This window comes from Mustela putorius, unplaced genomic scaffold, assembly GCF_011764305.1.
Source record: "Mustela putorius furo isolate JIRA1106 unplaced genomic scaffold, ASM1176430v1.1 tig00003867_pilon_pilon_pilon, whole genome shotgun sequence".
In the NCBI taxonomy this organism is placed as follows: domain Eukaryota; kingdom Metazoa; phylum Chordata; class Mammalia; order Carnivora; family Mustelidae; genus Mustela; species Mustela putorius.
This window is the reverse complement of record NW_025422019.1, coordinates 9,392,026-9,413,323: the sequence shown is the minus strand read 5'-3', so window position 1 is coordinate 9,413,323 and position 21,298 is coordinate 9,392,026. Positions and strand designations below refer to the sequence as shown.

General features: G+C 49.8%; 1 protein-coding gene across 2 annotated transcripts in view; it reads left to right on the top strand.

Moving 5' to 3' along the window:
* Positions 1-21,298, top strand: part of STEAP3 (STEAP3 metalloreductase) — a 48,534-nt gene that overhangs the window by 10,617 nt on the left and 16,619 nt on the right. The window contains exons 1-3 of one of the 2 annotated variants that reach the window (XM_004759753.3): positions 201-552; positions 18,426-18,925; positions 20,763-21,290. In XM_004759753.3, the coding sequence (XP_004759810.1) occupies positions 531-552; positions 18,426-18,925; positions 20,763-21,290 (1,050 nt within the window). In that variant the 5' untranslated portion in view covers positions 201-530. Of the gene's footprint in view, positions 1-200; positions 553-18,425; positions 18,926-20,762; positions 21,291-21,298 lie in introns of those variants that run through there. The other variant, XM_004759752.3, reaches the window with a different exon arrangement.

Here is a 21,298-nt window from a genome sequence, read left to right as displayed (position 1 = left end):
AGTAAACGCACCTCCCTCCCTCCTTCTCTCTCTCACACAGATACACGGACACACAGAAACACACACACACACACACAGGGAGTAAGCACACCTCTCTCTCTCTCACACACACACACACGGGGAGGCAGCCTCCACCTGGCCTAGATGGGGCATCCTGGGTTTTGCTGGCTGTCCTGCCTCAGTTCCTGTGGCCAAGACACTGGAGTCTGAGCCACTCATTATCCCCAGTGAGGTTTCCTCCCCAAACAGGAAGTATCAGCCAGAACGGCTCTCTTGCTGTGCACTCGGTAACCGGGCATCAGTCACTGCTCCCAGTCCAGGAGCCGGTCCCCGTGGCCAGGAGCTGGAGTGTAAGCTGAGGAGGGCAGTAGCCCAGCGGGTCCCTTGCCTCGGAGGGTCAGCTTGAGCCCTGACTCCAAAGACAGAGTCAGGCTGCCCATACATCAGAGGGAGCCCTAAGCAAGAGGCAGTGGCCTGGATCACAGCGGGGTTGCTGGGGGACTCAGGCTTCAGACGCTGGCGTTGGCCACATGTCACAGCAGCCTGCTGTCGGTAAGTCTGGGCAGGGCACGGGTCCACCGTGGCATGGGATGGCATGTGGGCCTCTCCCCGCCGATGCTGCCAACCCCTGGCCTGCTTCCTTGTGCCTCAGCATCTCAGGGAGTCGGAAGAATTAGGGCTTTGCGGCCTCAGTGCAGGCACCCCTGATTGGGAACTGGCCGCAAAGAGCGCAGCGTCATGGAGTTCTTGCCAAAGTAAAGCGGGAAATATGATCATCCATACATGAAGTCGGGAACCTTCTTGCAAAGTAAAGGGTTTGAGGATTTATCACACATGGTGCCTTTGGCTAGTAAAAGCGATGGCTTTGTGGGTTCTGGTGTATTAAAAAAAAAAAAAAAAGATGTTTACAGTGCAGGTCTGTGAAAGGCTGGCCCATTGGGAACCATAAATTTTACTTACTGGTAACCATTTCTGGGTTGGTTTAGCACAGACCTGCTGCTGTAAGTAATCGAACCGGATTTTTCTAGAATGATTAAGAAATCTAGATGTTTGTAAAGAGCCCTATAAATTATTCATTCATGTCTATTTTGCAAAGCATTGTGTTGATAGACCTCTCTTTTTTTTGTCACACTAAACTCGCTGGTATGTGTACTTGTGTGTGGATAAGTGTGTGTGTGTGTGTGTGTGTGTGTGTGTGTTTGCGTGTGTGCCCAAGCTTTTTCTGTTCTCTTTTGTAGGAGTTGTCAGCCTTTCTTTTAGAAATAATAATGATTTTTTTATGATGTCTAAATAATGATTCCAGGCAGTATTACAAGAAATATAACAGTAAAATGTTTGTTAAGAGTCCATCAGCAAGGAAAAATGGCCACAGAGAACATAGAAATGGACCAATTAAGATGTGTGTGGCTGTAATCCAGCTTTTAAACCCTGATTTGAGACTGGCATCCTTTATCCTGTCCCCCCACCCCCGACCCTCAGGTCAGCCCCGAAGGATCGATCGGAGGGTGGGGTGCCTGGAGTCAGGTGGGGCCTTGCTCTTGCCTCCTGAACCCACAACTGGAGAGAGGGAGGGCCTGGGACCTGAGCTGCTGTGGTTTAGAAGCTAGGATAGAGGGCGGCCCCGGGTGTGCAGAAATAGCTGAGAATGAGAGGCTGGAAAGTCTAAGTTTGGGCAGCTCAGCAGGGCAGAGGAAGGCCACGAGGAAGGGAGCAGACCACCCTAGAGCCCCATGTGACCAGGTGACCAGCTATTAGTCATTCCCGCAGCAATGAGCTGCTTGGCCTCACTACCTTAGATGCAGCCTGAGTCCTGAAACTGGCTGGGACTAGGGCCGGAGCCAACTCTGGGACCTTACGGAAGTCCTAACTGGACCTGTTTTCTCATCTGTAAAATGGAAGTAACGATAGCCTTCCATAGGCCACACCCCGAGAGTGCAAGTGCAGGGTCAGATCTCCACGGTGTGAGTCTGGCCAGGTCTTCCCATGACTGCTGTTCCATGATTGCAGGTGTGCATTGCAGGTGTGCATTGCAGGCTAGATGCGGGGATGGGACGGCCCAGCACGGACCTTACTGCCCCGGGGAGGCCCAGAATTTCTATACGATGTGGCTTTAAGGGCTGTCACATGGAGGGAAGGGGGAACTAGGGAACTTCCCTTAAGCTACTTCTCTTTGCATAGTAAGTAGCCTACTTTTTACTTGGATTGTTTATTTCAGATTCATACGACAGGAAAGGTCTTACAGAAACTGTTATTCTTTTTACCTGCCTTGGAAATGTGAATTATTTCTCTCAAAGGGAATTAGTTTTAATGTCAGCATTAGCACCTGGGTGTGGGGTGATAGACACTGGGGTGGGGGGATACAGGACCTCACCCCCATCCACCCCTTGGACCTCTAAGGGAAAGTACCCACCATTGTATGCTGGTCCCATCTTGGTACCCCTGCCGAGTCAAGAGAACTGGGGTGGGTGGGGGGGTTTGTTCTGTCTCGAACAAGAGGTACCGTGAGGGCTTCATGGAAAAGGTAGCCTTTCTGCTGGACCTTGAATTTTGTCATTTGGAGGGAAGGGGACTTCCAGGCAAAAAGATTACATCTGTGTCCAGAAAAAAACATGCGGTGTGAGTGGGGAGGCCACAACGGGGCCTTGTCAGCCCCTGGACACCCCTGCTTCATGGAGACTGCGCAGACCATCTCGAATGGTTGTTCCCCCCACCTCACCCCCTCCAGGCTCAAAAGCCCACAGGCCCTGGGGCCATTGACCCAGCATTCCTGAAACCCTCTTCCGTGGGAACCCACATACCAGGCTGTACCCTGATAGGGCTCACAGCTGCTGTTTGATTTTCAACTTTGGCCAGAGCTGCATGAGGCTCTTCGTGTTTTTCTGTTTATTTTCAATGTTTAAACTCATCTGTACATAAGTCTTCTGTGTGATTAAGTGTATCGAATAGTGAAATGCCTGACCAGGTCTAACAACAGGATCGGAGCCGTGGTAAGGGTTAGAAAGTCGTGATATTTAATCACCACTGAGTATAAGCGGGCCCATTAGGTTCCGAGGAGTACAACCAATGACTTCTGAATATGCTTTGCCCCTATGCTCTGAATATCCTTCTGCCCCAGAAACTAGAGGTTGAGTCATTCAAGCCACAAAAATTAATTGAGCACCTAGTCAGTGCCAGGTCCCAGGCTAGGTGCTAGGGACATAGAAATGAGTATGAAGTGGCCCATATTGATGGAAAAGCAAACCAGCGTGTGCCGTCAATGGTCCCATGCCAATGCAAAGTAAGCCCAGAGTGTGAGATCCCCTCCATCTTAAGGGTCTGGGACGAAGTCAGGAGCTCTCCCAAGGCTGCCTGGACCAGCCTTTTGAGCCCTCAGGGATTCTTGCCAAAGTTAGAGGTCTGCACAGAGCCAGCCCATTGTGGGTGGGTGGGAAGTCAGTGCAGGACCTTACCCATATTTGGAGACTGGAGGCTGACTGACTTCAGTGTCCCTTGGAGCCCAGAGGAAGATGCTGCAGAAGGAGGCTTCTTTGAAAAAGTGTCCCATTGGCTGGACAAAGCAGGAGAAGCATGCATCTATCCCCAACCAGGCCAGTGAGGCAGGCTGAGTTCCTTGGCCAAAGCCCCTGGAGCTGCCTTGGTTTGTCTTAGCTGCTTATGCCCCTTTCCCTGCCTCCACACCTCCTTCTGCCCAGGAACAGAGGGCTCTAATCTCTGATTCTGCACACCTACACCATGGCAAGGGGAGAGGGGTCTGGGGCTGCCAGAGCCCATGAGACCCATCTGGCCCCAGGCTCTGTGGCTCCAGGTATCCCTAGAAAGCAAGAAGACACCTAAGCCCAGATGCTGAGACTGCAGATTCAGCTGCTGCCACCTCATAGCCTCCAGCCTGGCTGGATAAACCAGCCCGTCGGGAGCTGGCTGCCCCCACGTGCCAGCGCCCTGACCTCACTGGGTAGAGATAAGCCACTCCCTGGCTCCCACAGCGCCTGGGCATGCCCTCGTGTGAACACTCTTCTCACCACAGGCTGTAGCTGGCCTTTCCTTAAAGAGCCCCAAGAGGATAGACTGTTTTCTGGCTCCCTGCCAGAATACCTACTGGGAACATAGTAGGTTTTCAGGGAATATCAAATGAGGACATTTTTCAGGATTGGTAGGACCAACTATTGTGTAACACTGCACAGGTTGTGCACTGCAAAATTCCAGAAGGTACTATTCACGTGGATTACAGTGTGGATGGGGGCCCCTGAGGTTGGGCAGCATGAGGACCCTAAGGGCTTGAGTGTCTTCTCTGCATCAAGCCACTAGCCTTGGTGCTGACCATGGGGACATCCCCCTTCCACTCCTTCTAACCAGCACGGACCACCATCCTTCCTGTGTGAGGGCCGTGGGTGGTAATGAACTGGTCCACTGAACACTTCTTCCCAGCTTCGCTGTCATACTGAGGTAGCGGAAGAGCCCCGGATGCTGAATCAGGCCATCTGAATTCTTGGCCAGCCAGGTAACTGGAAGATGTCCCCAGTCAAGGTGTTGGGGGCTCCTGGGTCCCCAGAATCTGTATGGGGACAGCCCAGTGCTGCCCCCTCTTTACCCTCCTGGGGTCTGGTGACCCATGTCGGAGTGGGGGAGGGGCCATGGGAGCACTTCGTGGAGAGTTTGCCTCATGGGCTCAGGGAGTAATGTTTCCATGGCCCTGACCCCCTTCTCCCCGGAAGGACCTAGCTCTGGGCGGCCAAGGGGGCTGCAGGGGTGAGGCATGGGCACCTAACCCTCAGGGCTGGGAGGAGCACAGGGAGAGAGCACTGGTACGAGGGGTCCCAGGGGGGCAGGGAGGACTTACGGAGGAGACAGATGAAGAGCTGGGCCTGACTAAAAACCCAGGAAAAAAATCGAACCTGGAGTGGTTCACCCTTCACACAGCACCTTTTGCAAAGGTATCCTGCAGTCATTTTCAAAGTGTGGTCCTGGAGCAGCACCGTCAGAAATTCTGAGGATGGAGCCCAACAATGAGTTTAGCAAGCCCTCCAGATGACCCCGGTGAGGCTCAGGTTTGACCCGATAGGGGTTGGGTGCTGGGCTAACAAAAATGAGTTTGAGGGACGCCTGGGTGGCTCAGTTGGTTAAGCAGCTGCCTTCGGCTCAGGTCATGATCCCAGCGTCCTGGGATCGAGTCCCACATCGGGCTCCTTGCTCCGCAGGGAGCCTGCTTCTCCCTCTGACTCTGCCTTCCACTCTGTCTGCCTGTGCTCGCTCTCACTCTCTCTCTCTTACAAATAAATAAATAAAATCTTTAAAAAAAAAAAATGAGTTTGATTCAGTTCCCACGCGTGAGGAGCTTAGAGTCCGGGGAGAGGGCAGACAGGAGAGAAAGCAATGCGGTCAGTGGGAAGGGGGCTGCTCTCAGGGCTGTGGAAGCAGAGAAGCAGCTGATGCAGGTTTGATCCAGGAGCTGGTGGTCCTGATGAGAAAGGGGGTCTGGGGACACCGGTGGCATGACGACTGTCCCTTGGGGGGAGCCGGTTGTTGGGACTAGCCATCCTTGAGAGCTCAGGAAGCCCACAGCCTGGTCCCAGACCACTCTGGTGCCCCACTTCTGACCCCAGCCTCTCCCTCCTGTCCTCCCCATCCCTGTTCCGCCGCCCCCTTTTCTCCCCACTCCCTGAACCCCAAAGAGCCACAGATCCCTCCCTACAATTGCCTTTGTGGGAAATGTATGCATAGCTCCAGGCCATTATCTCAGAGCACATTTTTAGAAAATTTCAGAGTAAATTTTTCCATTCAGCAGAGAACGCCATGTATTGATTTGTGCATGTCTATTCCTGCTTTACACAGACAGAAGGTTTTCAAAAATCCTGGACAGGAAGGAACAAAATGAAAAGGGAGTGAATTGAACAGGTTCGGATCGTGCACTTTGCTGATGCGTATAATCCTCAGAAGTCTCCTTTAAGTAGGTAATGCTATTCTGCAGTACAGATAAGGAAACCGAAGCTCGGAGAGGTAAAGGGACTTGCTGAGGCCACCCCGCAAGTAAGTGGTAGGGCTGCAATCTGACCCCAGCTCTCTCTGAGCCTGTGTTCTTGCTGGCCTGCCTTACAGTTTATCAAGGCCACTGAACCTGCATAAGTCGTTTCCAACAGCATAAGCTGTTTCCTCAGCCCCTATTCTGATGGATGTGCTCAGGGGAGCCAGCCTAGCCCACCCAGACAGGCTCCCAGTGACCCTGATGGCACCCCAGGGATGCTCTTCTCCCTCGTTAAGGAGGGGATGCATTTGGTGGGGGAACAAGGAACGGATCCAACCTAGTGCTGGCAGATTCGTGGCTAGGTGCTAGTTTCCAGCTGTGTGTCCTTATAAAAACCCTCTGCCATTGGCGAGAATAGCAGAGGATGCTTCCATACCCCCTCTCATTGGCATGCATTGGCCTTGTTCATGGATGCATCCCGGGAGCTGGAAGGGCGGGCCTCAGACCTCGGCACCTTCCTCGTGTGCTGTGCACCATGGCCCTCGGTGGCTTGTCTGCTTGCATGGGTTGGAGCTCAGAGCGGGAGCTGTATGAGCAAAACCTGCAGGTTCCACCCAGAAGCCAGAGGACCAGCCTGTGGCACTGCTCCCCTACAACAGCTATTAATAGTTTTGACTACACACTTACTTTTCTAGAGGACATGGGGCGGAGAAACTCAGATATATGGGACACAACCAGGGAATAACTTAGAACCACCAGCACTGATGTCCCGGGATCCATGCTCTAAGCTCATGAGGAGGCCTTGGATTCCCATGCAAAGCAAGTTCACTGTTTGTTCACACACATCAGGCTGTACTATCTCAATTTCCTTTTTTTTTTTTTTTTTTTTTTTTAGGTTTTATTTATTTGTTAGGGAGAGAGAGAGAGAGCACAAGGAGGAGGAAGCAGCAGGGAGAGGGAGAAGCAGGCTCCCCACTGAGCAAGGAGCCTGATGCAGGACTTGATCTCAGGACCCCAGGATCATGACCCAAACCCAAGGCAGACACTTAACCAACTGAGCCACCCAGGCATCCTTCAGTTTCTTCTTTTTTTAAATAGCAACTTCACTGACCTGTAATTCACCTACCATACAACTCCCCCATTTCAAGTATATAACCCCGTGGTTTTTAGTATATTCATGGAGTTGGGCGGCCATCACCACAGTCCATTTTAGAATCCTGTCATCACCTCTGAGAAGAAACCCTGTACCATGAGCACTTTCCATACCCCCACAGCAGCCCCCTTTCAAGGCAACCACTAATCTACTTCTGTCTTTGTAGACTTGCCTCTTGTAGGCATTTCATGTAAATGGAGTCATATGGCGTGTGGCCTTTGTGACTGGCTTCTTTCTTTTAGCCTCGTGGCTCCAAGACTCAGGGTTCCCTAGCCCCATAGTCGTGCCATCTTGCTGTTTGTTGCTGAATGATACTCTGTTGTGATGTGATGGATGAAGCCATCCAAGGGGGTATGAAGTGGCCTGTCATGCTTTAATTCGTTGTCCCTGGGGCCTGGGGGCTCACGAGGCTGAGCATCTTCTCCTGTTCCTCATGACAATTTGTGTATCTTCGTGGGAGAAACGTGGATCCAAGTCCTTTGCGCATGGTCATATAGGTTATTTGTCTTTTAGGGACCAAGTTGTAAGAGTTCTTTATATATTTGAGAGCAAGCCCCGTTATCAGATCAATGATTTGCAATTTTTTTCTCCCATTCTGTGGGCTGTCTTTGTGCTTTCTCAGTGGTGTGTGGCCTGTACTTTGTCCACCGCAGGACCTGGGAGGGCTTTAAGAGCAAGTGGGCAGAGAGCGAGCCGTGATCAATGTCCTGACAACCAGGGAGGATTTAAACCTGTAAATTTATGAAAGGGTTTTACAAAAACGAGGACAAAACCCAAGGACATTCCATCCTTGCAGTTTGGGGTGATGCCAGGGTGCTCAGTGAGGATCTGACTGCTTCTCTTGAAATACGCACTGCATTTTGGAAGAATTTTTGGTCCCCAAGGATAAGCAGAGTAAGTTTTGAAGCTGTGAGATCCAGGATGTTTGCCTTTCTTCAGAAATATACACGAAACCTCCATGATGCCCCCAGCACAGGGCTGGATTGCAGAGTTAACAGCCGTGCAACCGAACGTGGCAGTCTCTCTCTTGCCAAAGCTGACAGGAGGGTAGAGCAGCTCACGTGAGCCTAGGAGCCACCAGGCGAGGACTTGCAAGTCCCCAGCTGCTGAGCAAGGCCCCAGGTACATGCGGCCCCCAGCTGTCCCAGGAGGGAACCTGGGCAGTTATTGGTGCCTTTGGGCTCAGGTCTCCAGGATGGATATGGGGCTCCCCTGGATTGTAAAGGATCATTCCCTGGGGCCAGCAAGAATACTTAGAGTTTCTTTAATGTTTAGCCTTATGCTTTCACATGTATCTACATTGACATTTATGTTAACATAGGATTTATTCTGTGCATAACATTATACAGCACAAATTACGTTTTCAATATATTTATCTTACAAGTAAACATAGCAGTAATAGGAGGAATGTGTCTTCCCCCAACCCTCAAATTTAATTTTACTGACTAGATAAAACCTAAACAAAGTTAGAAGATAACGGTGGGCCTCTTGAGATTAAGAGCTGTACCCTAGTTCTTTCTGGGTCTCCAGGGATGGCTAGGGCTGGAGATGTTGGCTTAAGTCAGCCTCTGCGTGGGAGAGGGTGGAAGGCACCCTAGCCCACCCACAAACCACCTCTCCTCCATCCAGCCGCAAGATGCCACAGCCAGCCATCCCACCCCCCACCCCCATGTGACCCCTCCCTGACCCCTTCATGGACAGGGACTGTACTGGCCACGTGAGCCTAAGGGTTGGCCCTCGCAGAAGAGGCTGTCAGGCTGTCCGTGGCGTGACTGGCCACCATTAGTGGCCTGCCTGAGAGTAAGCAGGAGTGGGTGGGAGTGGCCAGGAGCAGGCAGGCAGGCCAGTGAACCCCCATGACTCCCAGCCACAAACACAGCCCATGCCATGACCTTGCCGGGAAGTGGGAGGGAACAGGCAAGCCTGGGCAAACACCCAGAGGGGATGAGGCCCTGTGGTCTGGGCCAGTTTCTGCACAACGGAGCCTCAGTGCGGGTTTTGTCCGCTGCTTGGTGGGGAGCGGCGGGGGTGGGGCACGCAGGCAGGTGGACGGTCTGTGCACAGGCCGCAGCAGGCCCCAGCCTGCCATCCCCACTCCAGCTGTAATTTTATACCCTTCCCACTCCCTCCCCCAGTTCCGTAAATAGAACCACCAGGGAGCCAGGGCCCAGCCAGAATCAGTCACTCACCTTAGGGCCCGGAGGATAGGACAGGCGGCAGGGCTCTGCTGGCCCCACGCCACCCCCTCATCCTGGGCCTCTGGGACTTGGACCACTTGCTCTCCCTTCTCTGGCCTTCATGCCGACAGCAGACCCTGTGCTGGGCACCAGGAAGGCAGAATTTTGGGAGGTTGCCTGTGAAGCCCCTTAGAGCACAATACATGCACATGCACATACACGCCAGCACACGCGTCAGAAAACCCGGCTCTGACCTCTTGCCCATTAATTCAGTTCATCCTCAGAACAACCTTGGAGGAAGTACAAGTAGTGCCCCATTTGAAGGAGGGGACGGAGGCACAAAGAGTTCTCCCCAGTAAGTGACCCCAGTGCCCCGACCGGGGTAGCTCTAGTCCCCTGCATAGGAACTTGTAGTGGCCGGAGCTGCCCCTGGGGTGGGAGGCCTCCCAAGAGAGATTTACAGCCGGGCACTTTCCAGTGCCAAGGACCCAGTCTTGGTGGCAAGAAGCACTTAGGGATGCTTTGTTTTTGGTTTCCATGCGGTCTATGACTGAAGGCAGGCCCCTAAGTGTGGTACCATTAATACCCTGGGAGGGAACTGCAGGTGATTTGGCGCAGCCACTCAGTTAGAGAAGTTGCCCAGAGAGGCTCAGCAACACTCCGCTATCCCACCACCATGTCCTCGCACAGCCAGGACCAGTCCCAGATCCGCCCCCTCAACCCCAGCCCCTGCCCATGGCTTCCCTATGCTGCATCTGCCTTCACCCTAGTCCCCAGAAGGGAAGCAATACCGAGTCAGGTTCTGAGCACAGAGCTTCAGGAACCAGCCCCACATAAGTCCTCCCCACCTCCACCTTGGGGTGCTCAGTCTGGGGTTCAGCACAGACGAGATTCAAAGTCTGGCTGTCACCGACTTCCTCCATTCGGTCTAGTTTGCCGTGAGGCTGTAAACCACGAGGGTTTCTCCCCTAGCCCACTGATGCTGCAAATGCCAGGAAGCCCTCCCTGGTTTCCCCCTGGGATGCGGTGTCTATTCCTGGGCTTCGTCCTCTGGCACTCTGTGTCCAGTTGTGGATGGATGCGTCTTATGGAATGTGTCCCGCACCACACACGTGCGTGCACAGTTGCAAACCATCCAAGAGTGGGAGCCATGTCTTTCTCATCTTTATTCTCTATCTCTCTTTTTTAGATTATTTATTTATTTGACAGAGATCACAAGTAGGCAGAGAGGTACACAGAGAGAGAGGAGGAGGAAGCAGGCTCTCCTGATTCAGGGCTCGATCCCAGAGCCCTGGGATCATGACCCAAGCTGAAATTGGAGGCTTTAAAACACTGAGCCACCCAGGCATCCCTCACATCTTTATGTTCAGCACATGTGTTGGGAAGAGAGAGCAAAGGAGACCCTTCTGGCCCAGAGGGACTTCCATGGGACCCTCTGAATTGCTAGCAGACATGGAGAAGTTAGTCTGGGGGCTTCAGGGTGGTTTTACCCCCCCACCCACCCATAAAGGCAAGCCTCGCCCCAGGGCAGGTGTCTTCAGGTGGCCGATGCAGGGATGGGGGAAGGCCCATGTGGATCTGTCCAAGCCCTGACTGACCGTGGGAAATGCTGGGGTCCCCATGAGGGGTTTACATTCAGCTTAGCCAAATCCCCCATGCAGGCCTGGGAGCTCGAGGCTACCGGCAGTCTCTGTCATGACACGCCCCACTTTCCCAGGGCTGAAGAGGGGCTAGCAGGGCTTCTGCATCTTTCCTTTGCCTTGTCCCTGCTATGGGTACAGTGCTGGCACCAGCATCTGCTTACTCTTACTGAGCCACACCCGCTGAGTCCTGAGCTGTTTTAAGTGCTTTACGTATATTGACTTATTTATTCCCACAACCTCCCATTAAGGAAGGTGCTGTGATTGTCTCCTTCTATTGCTGGGGAGATGGAGGAGGCACTGGCAGGCCCACAGCCACAGTTAGAGGTTGGCCGAGTCAGAAGTAGAACCCAGGCAGAGTTGGGTGCCGAGGGTGGCCTTCCACGGACACACGACTCCAGGTCTGCACTCGAGGGATTGTCGGGAGCCCTACTGGCATCTGCAAAGGCTAGCTCATCACCGTTTGGAAAAATATCCTTGTCCCCAGAACCAGGCGGAAAATGCTCTCCCATGTTGCAGGGAGGTACTATGTCCATGAGGGCATCGAGTTGAGTCCCATGTGAGCAGGTTGGGGGTCCTGGCTGCAAAGCATGTCCTCTGACTCTTGGAATGGACAGTCAGTGCATCCCCGTCTACTGTGATCCCCTCTTCTCAGCCACAGGGTCCCAACTCTACCACCCACGAGGGATCTCTGGACAGCTCCTCTGTCTGGACAATAGGACTCTTGGTGAAGCTCACTGCAGAGGCTGGCAGATCTGCGTCCTGTTCTCCTTTCCCCATTACCCTCTGTGCTCCCTGGAGCAAGTTCTTCAAGCTCTCTGAGCTCAGCTTCCTCCCCCTTTAAGTTGGAGGAGAATCATAGCACCTATTTCGTGGGGTCCTATGAGGCCTCAACAACCATCACTCGTGGAAAAGGTCTTAGAGAAATGTCCAGCATATGATAGGCATGCGTGGTGTTGCCTTGTCAGATGTCCAGGTCAGTTTTCCAAAACCTTTCAAGATTGCATTCTCTGTCATCTTGGAGCTGAGATCACGATCTGCATTTGCAGGGGTGGAAGCTGGGGCCCAGAAAGGCACAGGGGCTTGTCTAAGGACACAGAGCTGGTCCATGACAGAGCTGGAGCACAGCCTCCTGGTCCTCCTGCTCCCCCTTGCATTAGACCCTAAACCCACCATACACATATACAGCCCTCACCCAAGAGGCTGCTGTGGAAAGTGGGAAGAGGGGATTAAGCCATCCCTGCTGCTCCATTGGTAGCAGTGATCTTACCTCTTCTTTGCCGAGGGTTCCCATGGACCCATAGGCTGGTGAGACCCCTGGACTTCTACTCAGAATAATGTTCTTACAGAAAGGGGCAGCCCTCTTACCCTGTTGGTGGGAATGCAGACTGGTACAGCCACTCAGGAAAACTGAAAGTTGAAAATAGAACTACCCTAGGACCCAGCAATTGCCCTACGAGGTATTTACCAAAAGGATATAAACATAGTGATTCAATGGGGCACCTGCACCCCAGTGTTTATAGCAGCGATGTCCACAACAGCCAAAATACGGGAAGAGCCCAAATGTCCATCGGCAGATGAATGGGTAAAGATGTGGCACGTGCATGCGCATGTGTATGTGTGGTGGAATACTATGCAGCCGTCAAAAGGAATGCCATCTTACCATTTGCAATGATGCGGGTGCAACTAGGGGTGTTAGGTTAAGTAAAATTAGAGAAAGACAAATACCATATAATTTCACTCATATGTAGAATTGAAGAAACAATAGATGAATATAGGAGAAGGGAAGGACAAATAAGATGAAAACAGGCAAAGCATAAGAGACTCTTAACACTAGGAAACAAGCTGAGGGTTGCTGGGGGGATGGGGTGACTGGGTGACAGGCATTAAGGAGGGCACGTGATGTAATGAGTTCTGGCTGTTGTATGCAACTGATGAATCACTAAATTCTACCCCTGAAACTAATAATGATAATGATAATAATAATAAACACTTCCAATGTCAAGCAAGAAGATGTTAGTTGAAAAAAAAAAATAATGCTCCTACATGCACAGAATAACATAGGGTTACAAAGGAGACCGGTTACAGTGAAACGTAGTTCCCAAATGTTTCTAAATGTTTCATAGTAATAGACATGCTTCTTTATGAATACATTAAATAACAATATCTAACCGCTGGTGTGATATTTACTGTCATTTTATTTATTTTTATTTTCCCCCACCCTTATTGAAGTTTGATTGACAAAACTATATATTTAAGGTGTACAGTGTGACATACACAAGTGAGATCATGTAGTATTTGTTGTTCTGTGTTGGCTTATTTCACATAATGTTCTCGAGGTTCATCCATGTTAACACAAATGTCAGGATTTCCTTCTTTTTTGAGGTTGAATAATATTCCTTTGTGTATATATACCACATTTCCTTTGTCCATTCATCACCTGTGGACACTTCCCATTATTCCCATATCTTGTCTACTGTGACTGATAATGCCGTGAACATGGGGTGCAGATATATCTCTTTGAGAAAGCGATTCTTTCTCTTTTTTTTAAAGATTTTATTTGTTTATTTATCAGAGAAAGAAAGAGCACAAGCAGGGAGAGCAGCAGGCAGAGGGAGAAGCAGGCTCCCCATAGAGCAAGGAAACCATTGTGGGACTCCATCCCAGGACCCTAGGATTTTAATCTGAGCCAAAGGCAGATGCCTGACCAACTGAGCCATCCAGGCGATTCTAAGGAAATAGTGATTCTATTTCCTTTAAATATATACTTAGAAGATGGATTGCTGGATCCTATGGTAATTCTATTTCTAATATTTTGAGGAACCTTCATGCTGTTTTCTGTAATAGCTGCAAGAATTTATATTCCCACCAACAGTGTGCAGTGGTTCTCTTGTTTCCACATTCTCTCCAACACTTACTATCTTTTGACTTTTTTATCTTTCTGATAATAGTCATCCTAACAGGTTTGAGAAGAGACATCAGTGTGGCTTAGATTTGCATTTCCCTGATGACTAGTGATGTTGAGCATCTTTTTGTATACTTGTTGGCCATTTGTATGTTGTCTTTGGAAAAATGTCTATTCAGGTCCTTTGCCCATTTTTAAACAGAATTATTTGTTTGGGGAGGGGTTGTCTTGTTTTCTTTCTTTTACATTTTTATTTATTTATTTATTTTTTGGTGGGGTCTTTAGGGTTTTCTATATGTAAGATCACGTCAGTTGCAAACAGAAACAAATTTTACTTCTTTCCAATGTGGATGCCTTTTCTTTCTTTTTTCTTGGCTCAGAGCTGTGGCTAAGACTTCTTATGCTATGTTGAATAGAGGTGGCAAGAGGGGCATCCTTGTCTTTTTCCTGATCTTAGAGGCAAAGCTTTCAGCTTCTTAACCAATGGGTATGATACTAGGTGTGGGCTTGTCATATATGACCTTTATTATGTGGAGGAGTACTCCTTCACTATGAATGGAGTTTTCATCACCAAAGGATATTAATTTTGCCAAATGATTTTTTTTCATGTGTTGGTAGGTTCACATGATTTTTATTTCTGTGGATGCATGTCACATTTATTTACTGGTTTGTATATGTTGAACCATCTTTGCATCCCAGGGATGAATCCCACTTGATAGTGGTATAGGATCCTTTTAATGTGCTATTGAATTTAGTTTGCTAGTAATTTGTCAAAGATTTTTTTCATCTGTGCTTATCAGGGATATTGGCCTATAATTTTCTTCTCTTGTAGTGTCCTTACCTGGCTTTGGTATCAGGGCGACTCTAATTTCATAAAGTGAGCCTGAAAGTGATCCCTCCTCTTTGACTTTTTTGGAACAGTTGGAGAAGGGCTAACATTAAAAATCTTCTTGAAATACTTGGTGGAAGATTTCTTACTACTGATTCAGTCACCTTACTCATTATTGGCTTGTTTAGCTTTTCTATTTCCTCATGATTCTGTCTTGGTAGATGGTAGGGTAGGTTTTTAGGAATTTATCCATATCGTCTAGGTTGTCCAGTTTTTTGCCATATAATTGTTTGATAATTGTAGTGGTCTCTTATGATCTTTGGTATTTCTGCAGTATCAGTTATAATATACCTTTCATTTTTTATTTGGAGTCTATTTTTTCTTAGTCTAGCTAAAGTTTTATCACTTTGGTTTATCTTTTTAAAAAACCAGATCTTAGTTTCATTGATCTTTTCTATTGTTTTTCTAGCCTCTATTTCATTTATTTCTACTCTGATCTTTGTTTTTTCTTTCCTTCTGCTAGAACTTCAGAATTGTTCTCTTTCTAGCTCCTTGAAGCGTAAAGGTAGATTGTGTGAGATCTTTCCTCTTTTGTAAGATACACATTAAGCTACAAACATCCCTCTGAGAGCCACTTTTGCTCCATCCCGCAAGTTTTGGTATGCTGAGTTTGCATTTTCATTTGTTTCAAGATTTTTGAATTTCCCTTTTGATTTCTTCTTTGGTTCATTGGTTGTCCAAGAGTTTATTAGGGGTTTTTTGGGGTATTGAGTTGGATACATTTTTTTTTTTTTATAGATTTTGGATACTACCAACCCTTTATCAGATACGTCATTTGCAAATATCTTCACCCATTCTTCAGGTTGCCCATTAGTTTTCTAGTTGTTTCCTTTGCTGTACAGAAGCTTTTTCCTTGATGAAGTCCCAGTAGTTCATTTTTGCCTTTGTTTCCCTTTGGCTCTGGTGACATTTCTAGTAAGTTGCTCTAGCTGAGATTAGAGAGGTTGCTACCTGTGTTCTCCTCTAGGATTTTTTTAAAGAATTTATTTATTTGTTTGACAGAGACACAGAGAGAGAGGGAACAGAAGCTGGGGGAGTGGGAAAGGTAGAAGCAGGCTTCCCACCGAGCAGAGAGCCTAATGTGGGGCTCGATTCCAGGACCCTCGGATCATGACCTGAGTTGAAGGCAGACGCTTAATGACTGAGCCACCCAGGCCCCCCATCCTCTAGGATTTTTGATGGATTCCTGTCTCACATTTAGGTCTGTCATCCATGTTGAACTAATTTTTGTGTGTGGTGTAAGAAAGTGGTCCAGTTTCATTCTTCTGCATGTTGTTGGCCAGTTATCCCAGTGTCATTTATTGAAGACACCCATCTTTTTTTCACTGGATATTTTTTCTGGCTTTGTTGAAGATTAGTTGACTATATAGTTGTAGGTCCATTTCCAGACTTTCTATTGTTTTTTTTTTTTTTAAGATTTTATTTATTATTTGAGAGAACATGAGATGGGGGAAGGTCAGAGAGAGAAGCAGACTCCCCATGGAGCTGGGAGCCCAATGTGTGACTCGAACCTAGGACTCCGGGATCATGACCTGAGCCAAAGTCAGTTGCTTAACTAATTGAGCCACCAAGGCCCTCTGGACTTTCTGTTCTGTTCCATTGATCTAGGTGTCTGTTTTAGGAGCCAGAGTGTAGTATGTCAGGCAAAATTAAGTCTGTCAGAGAAAGACACATACCGTGTGATTTCACCCATGTGTGGAATTTAAGAAATAAAACAGATGCACACAAGGAGAGGGGCAGAATTGGAGAGAGGGAAACAAATGGTAAGAGACAAAGATGGAAAACAAACTGAGGGAGGGAGGTGGTTGGGGGATGGGCTAGATGGGTGCTGGGCATTAAGGAAGTGACTTGTTATGTTGAGCACTGGGTGTCGTATGTAAGTGATGAATCACTGAATTCTACTCCTGACACCAGTATTACACTGTATGATGACTCATTAGAATTTAAATAAAAAATTGAGAAGAAAAAATGTATGCCTTCATTTCCACATATTTGTGAATTTGCCCTTTTTCTAGTTATAGACCATTGTGATCAGAAAAGATACTTCCTATGATTTCAATCCTTACAAATTTGCAGGACTCATTTTATGAGTTAATTTGTGATGTGTCCTGGACAGTGTTCTGTGGATGGATGAGAATGTGCATCCTGCTGTTGTTGGATGGCATGTTCTGTGTATGTGTTAGGTTCGTTTGGTCTCAACGGTAGTCCAAGTCCAGCATTTCTGTGCTGATTTTCTGGATGATCTATCCATTGTTGGGGGGGTAGTGAAGTCACCTATCATTATTGTGCTGCCATCTATTTCTTCACACCTGTTAATATTTGATTTATAAATGTATGTCTACCATAATTTTAAGTGAGTGACAAGTTTAAATAGTATTTGAAGAACTCTTAAATAGTATTTGAAGAACTTGGGATATGGTCAGCACTGACTGCCAGCACTGTCTGCTGCTCGAAGGAAATGGCAAATTTCAGTTTGAAGCTGGTGGCAAGGTCAGCAGAATTTTTCTTGCCCAAGCTCACTGTGAGCTCCTGGCTCAAGCCCAGGTTTTCCACCATGGCCACTCATGTGTCCAGCTCAGTAAAGGAGATCCCAGGGCACCCACGCAATCTCAGGGTCCCGCTCACTGCAGCCCCCCTCTGAGAGAGCAGAGGTCAGTGTTCATTCATTCACTCAGCTGACATTGAACTCCAACTCCAGGCCCTAGGACAAAAATGGTGAGACCCAAAGTCAAATAATATGAGGTTCCTGCCTTCAAGCTGCTCGTCATCTACTCAAGGAAGAGCACAGAGGTGCCTTCCCAAAGTGCAAAATGGGAACAAGCACAGGGACATGTCACCCTTCCTATTAATCAGAAAATACCCAGTGGTGGTGAGGTGGGGGTCACTCCTGGACAGTAACACTGTCCATCCATCTCTTACATACTCCTCTGAAAAGAAGTATGGCACTGCATAGCATTCATCATGGAAGTTGGTGGGTTTTTTTTAAGCATTCCTTTTTTAAATTTTTTTATCTTTTTAAGGATTTTTTTTCTTTATTTGACAGAGAGAGACACAGCAAGAGAGGGAACTCAAGCAGGGGATGTGGGAGAGGGAGAATCAGGCTTCCCGTTGAGCAGGGAGCCCGATGCAGGGCTGGATCCCAGGACCCGGGGATCACGACCTGAGCCAAAGGCAGACACTTAACTGAATGAGCCACCCAGGCGCCCCAAGCATTACTTAAAAAAAAAAAAAATATTTATGTATTTATTTATTGTGAGAGAGAGATCATGAGTGGGAGCAGGGAATAGAGGGAGAAGCAGACTCCTGCTGAGCAGGGAGGTTGCCACAGACATGATCCCAGGACCTTGGGATCATGACCCAAGGCAAAGGCAGATGCTTTATGGACTGAGCCCCCCCAGACACCCTCATCATGGAAGTTCTATATACTTCTTTCTCAGCACTACGCAAATTTGCATGTTTGTCCCAAGGAAATAATTCAGGACACTGGGAAGAGGGTGGAAGGCAGAGGTCCTTCTTACTCTTCTGAGTTTGTGCCCTACTGGGGAAGGCCTTGCTCAGCCAGTACCAGCACCTGTTAACACCCGTGGAGGTCTGTTGGGTGAATGTTTGACCACCATGTGGTTACAGTGGACAAGTAAGAGGAAGGTGGTATGAAGGACAGCCTGGGAGCTCTCCGCTGATCAAGTCCTGCTTTCTTTCCAGCCACCCAAGTGTCAGGAGAGATGGATAAGCCACTGATCAGCTGCCGCCTGGTGGACAGCGATGGGAGCCTTGCCGAGACCCCCAGTGAGGCCCCCAAAGTGGGCATCCTGGGCAGCGGGGACTTTGCCCGCTCCCTGGTCACACGCCTGGTGGGCTCTGGCTTTAGCGTGGTGGTGGGGAGCCGCAACCCCAAACGCACGGCGGGGCTGTTCCCCTCAGCGGCACAAGTGACTTTCCAGGCGGAGGCAGTGGACTCCCCTGACGTCATCTTCGTGGCCATGTTCCGGGAGCACTACTCCTCGCTGTGTGGCCTCAGTGACCAGCTGGCTGGCAAGATCCTCGTGGACGTGAGCAACCCCACAGAGCAGGAGCACCTCCGGCACCGCGAATCCAATGCAGAGTACCTGGCTTCCCTCTTCCCTACATGCACAGTGGTCAAGGCCTTCAATGTTATCTCTGCCTGGACCCTGCAGTCTGGCCCAAGGGATGGGAACAGACAGGTAGGTTCTGGTGGGGAATACCAGCCATCAAAACAATAAATATAAATGGCTAATTTTTGTTGAGTCCCCTTAGTACGCCAGGCTTATCTCACATCACTATAGAGTTCCAATTTACACAGTGGGAAACTGTGGCTCAGAAAATGTTAATGAACTTATGCATACCAGGTCTTATGGCTGGAGAGCTGGGATGTGAACCCAGTTCATACGAATCTGAAACCTGTGTCCTTTCTTCCATGGTAACTCGATTTCTGGGAGGGCAAGGTGGAAGACGCTTTCTTTTTACTATCTGGAGTCAAGAGAGACTCTGCTATGAGAATGGACTTAGAAAGAGGAAAGTAACACATTTATGTGCCAAGTCCCGAGGAAGCAGGCAGGTCCCAAACTTGAGCACTCGAATTCCAAGGGCTTCCAAAAACTGAGTCAGTTTTCCAGAACAGTCAATAGTGGATTTTTTTTTTCCCCTGGGGATTGGAAAATGGCTCCAGGAAATGGCCAGAGCTGCATACAGTTGTTGGCGGGAGGGGTTCCTATGAAGACAGGGTGTTTTTAATTTATTTATTTTTAAAGATTTTATTTATTTATTTGACACAGAGAGAGAGACAGCAAGAGAGGAAACACAGGCAGGGGGAGTGGGAGAGGGAGAAGCAGGCTTCCTGCTGAGCAGGGAGCCCAATGTAGGGCTCGATCCCAGGACCCTGGGATCACAACCTGAGCCAAAGGCAGATGCTTAATGACTGAGCCACGCAGGCGCCCCGACAAGGTGGTTTTTAATGCCGAAAGGATGTCAGGCTCTACGTGTGTGAGAACTTCCACCAATTCATCCAGCCCAGATGCCTCCTGTGCCCAGCTCTGTGCCACTCTGTGGGAGAGCGCTCAAGGGTCTCACTGCCCCTGACTGGAGGGCCTTGTATGTAGCCTGCACTGTAGGACTCCCATGTGTGGACAGGCAAGGAACAGTGTGTGAGGACTGGGTGGCAGGGCCTAGAAGGAAACAGAGCAGCTGGCTAGGGAAGACTTTGAGATCAGCTTTGGCCTGGTCCTACTTCCTGGTGTCAGGTGCAGGGAGTGGGGAGGATATCCCCGGCTGTGGGGACCACCTGCAAAGGTACAGAGGTGAGTAATGAAGCTTCTGGACCTCAGTTTCCTCACCTGCAAAATGGGGCCGTACCGACCTGTAGGCTTTTGGTAAGGCGGCAGGACTACGTGTGTAAAGCTTAGCGCATAGAAGGTGCTGAGTCCATTCTGTGACCAGACAAACCATAGCCGTGTGAGCAAGGCCACAGTGTTCAGAGATCCAAGGACACCACCCGGAGCTCACAGTGGGAAGCCATGGGCTATGAGTCTGGGACTGGCTTGTGTGTTGGCTGAGGGCCATGGGGGCCGAGGTACACCATCAAAGGGGACACTCATGAACTGAGGGACAGAGCTGCATCCACGGCTGCATGTTCTGGGCCATATTCAAAGGCCATTTACTGAGCGAGCCCCAGAGCAGGCCACCGTTCTCCAAGTACCTACTCCAGGGGCTCCTGGGGGCTCCTCAGGTGCCATGTTGCTTGTGGCTGCTGATAGCCATGAACTAGACAAAAACGCTCATTGTTGGGTAAGCCCTGGGTCCTCTTTTTGCATCGTGGTCATGCTGGACCAGGGGCCAGGAGGCTACGGGGGCCAGGGGGAAGAGCCTGGGCTGGGAATCAGAGCCACCTTCTGTGCTGTGGCTCGTGGCCTCAGCTTCCTCTGCTGCTCAGTGAGGAGTTGGGTGGAGACACTGCCCCCCAGTCCCTGCTCACCCCAGTGGCCTGTGACCCCCTCTGATTCTCCCCTTACCTCCTCCCCCCAGGTGCCCATCTGCAGTGACCACCCGGAAGCCAAGCGGGCGGTCTCGGAGATGGTGCAGGCCATGGGCTTCATGCCTGTGGACATGGGGTCCCTGGTCTCCGCCCGGGAGGTGGAAGCCATGCCCCTGCGCCTTCTCCCAGGCTGGAAGGTGCCTGCCCTCCTGGCTCTGGGGCTCTTCATCTTCTTCTACATCTACAACTTTGTCCGGGACGTCCTGCAGCCCTACGTGCGGGATGGCAAGAGCAAATTCTACAAGCTGCCCGTGTCCGTGGTCAACACGACGCTGCCGTGCGTGGCCTATGTGCTGCTGTCCCTGGTGTACCTGCCCGGCGTGTTGGCAGCTGCCCTGCAGCTGCACCGTGGCACCAAGTACCGCCGCTTTCCGGACTGGCTGGACCACTGGCTGCAGCACCGCAAGCAGATAGGCCTGCTGAGTTTCTTCTGTGCTGCGCTGCACGCGCTCTACAGCTTCTGCCTGCCCCTGGGCCGCGTCAACCGCTACGAGGTGGTCAACCTCGCCATCAAACAGGTACGGCC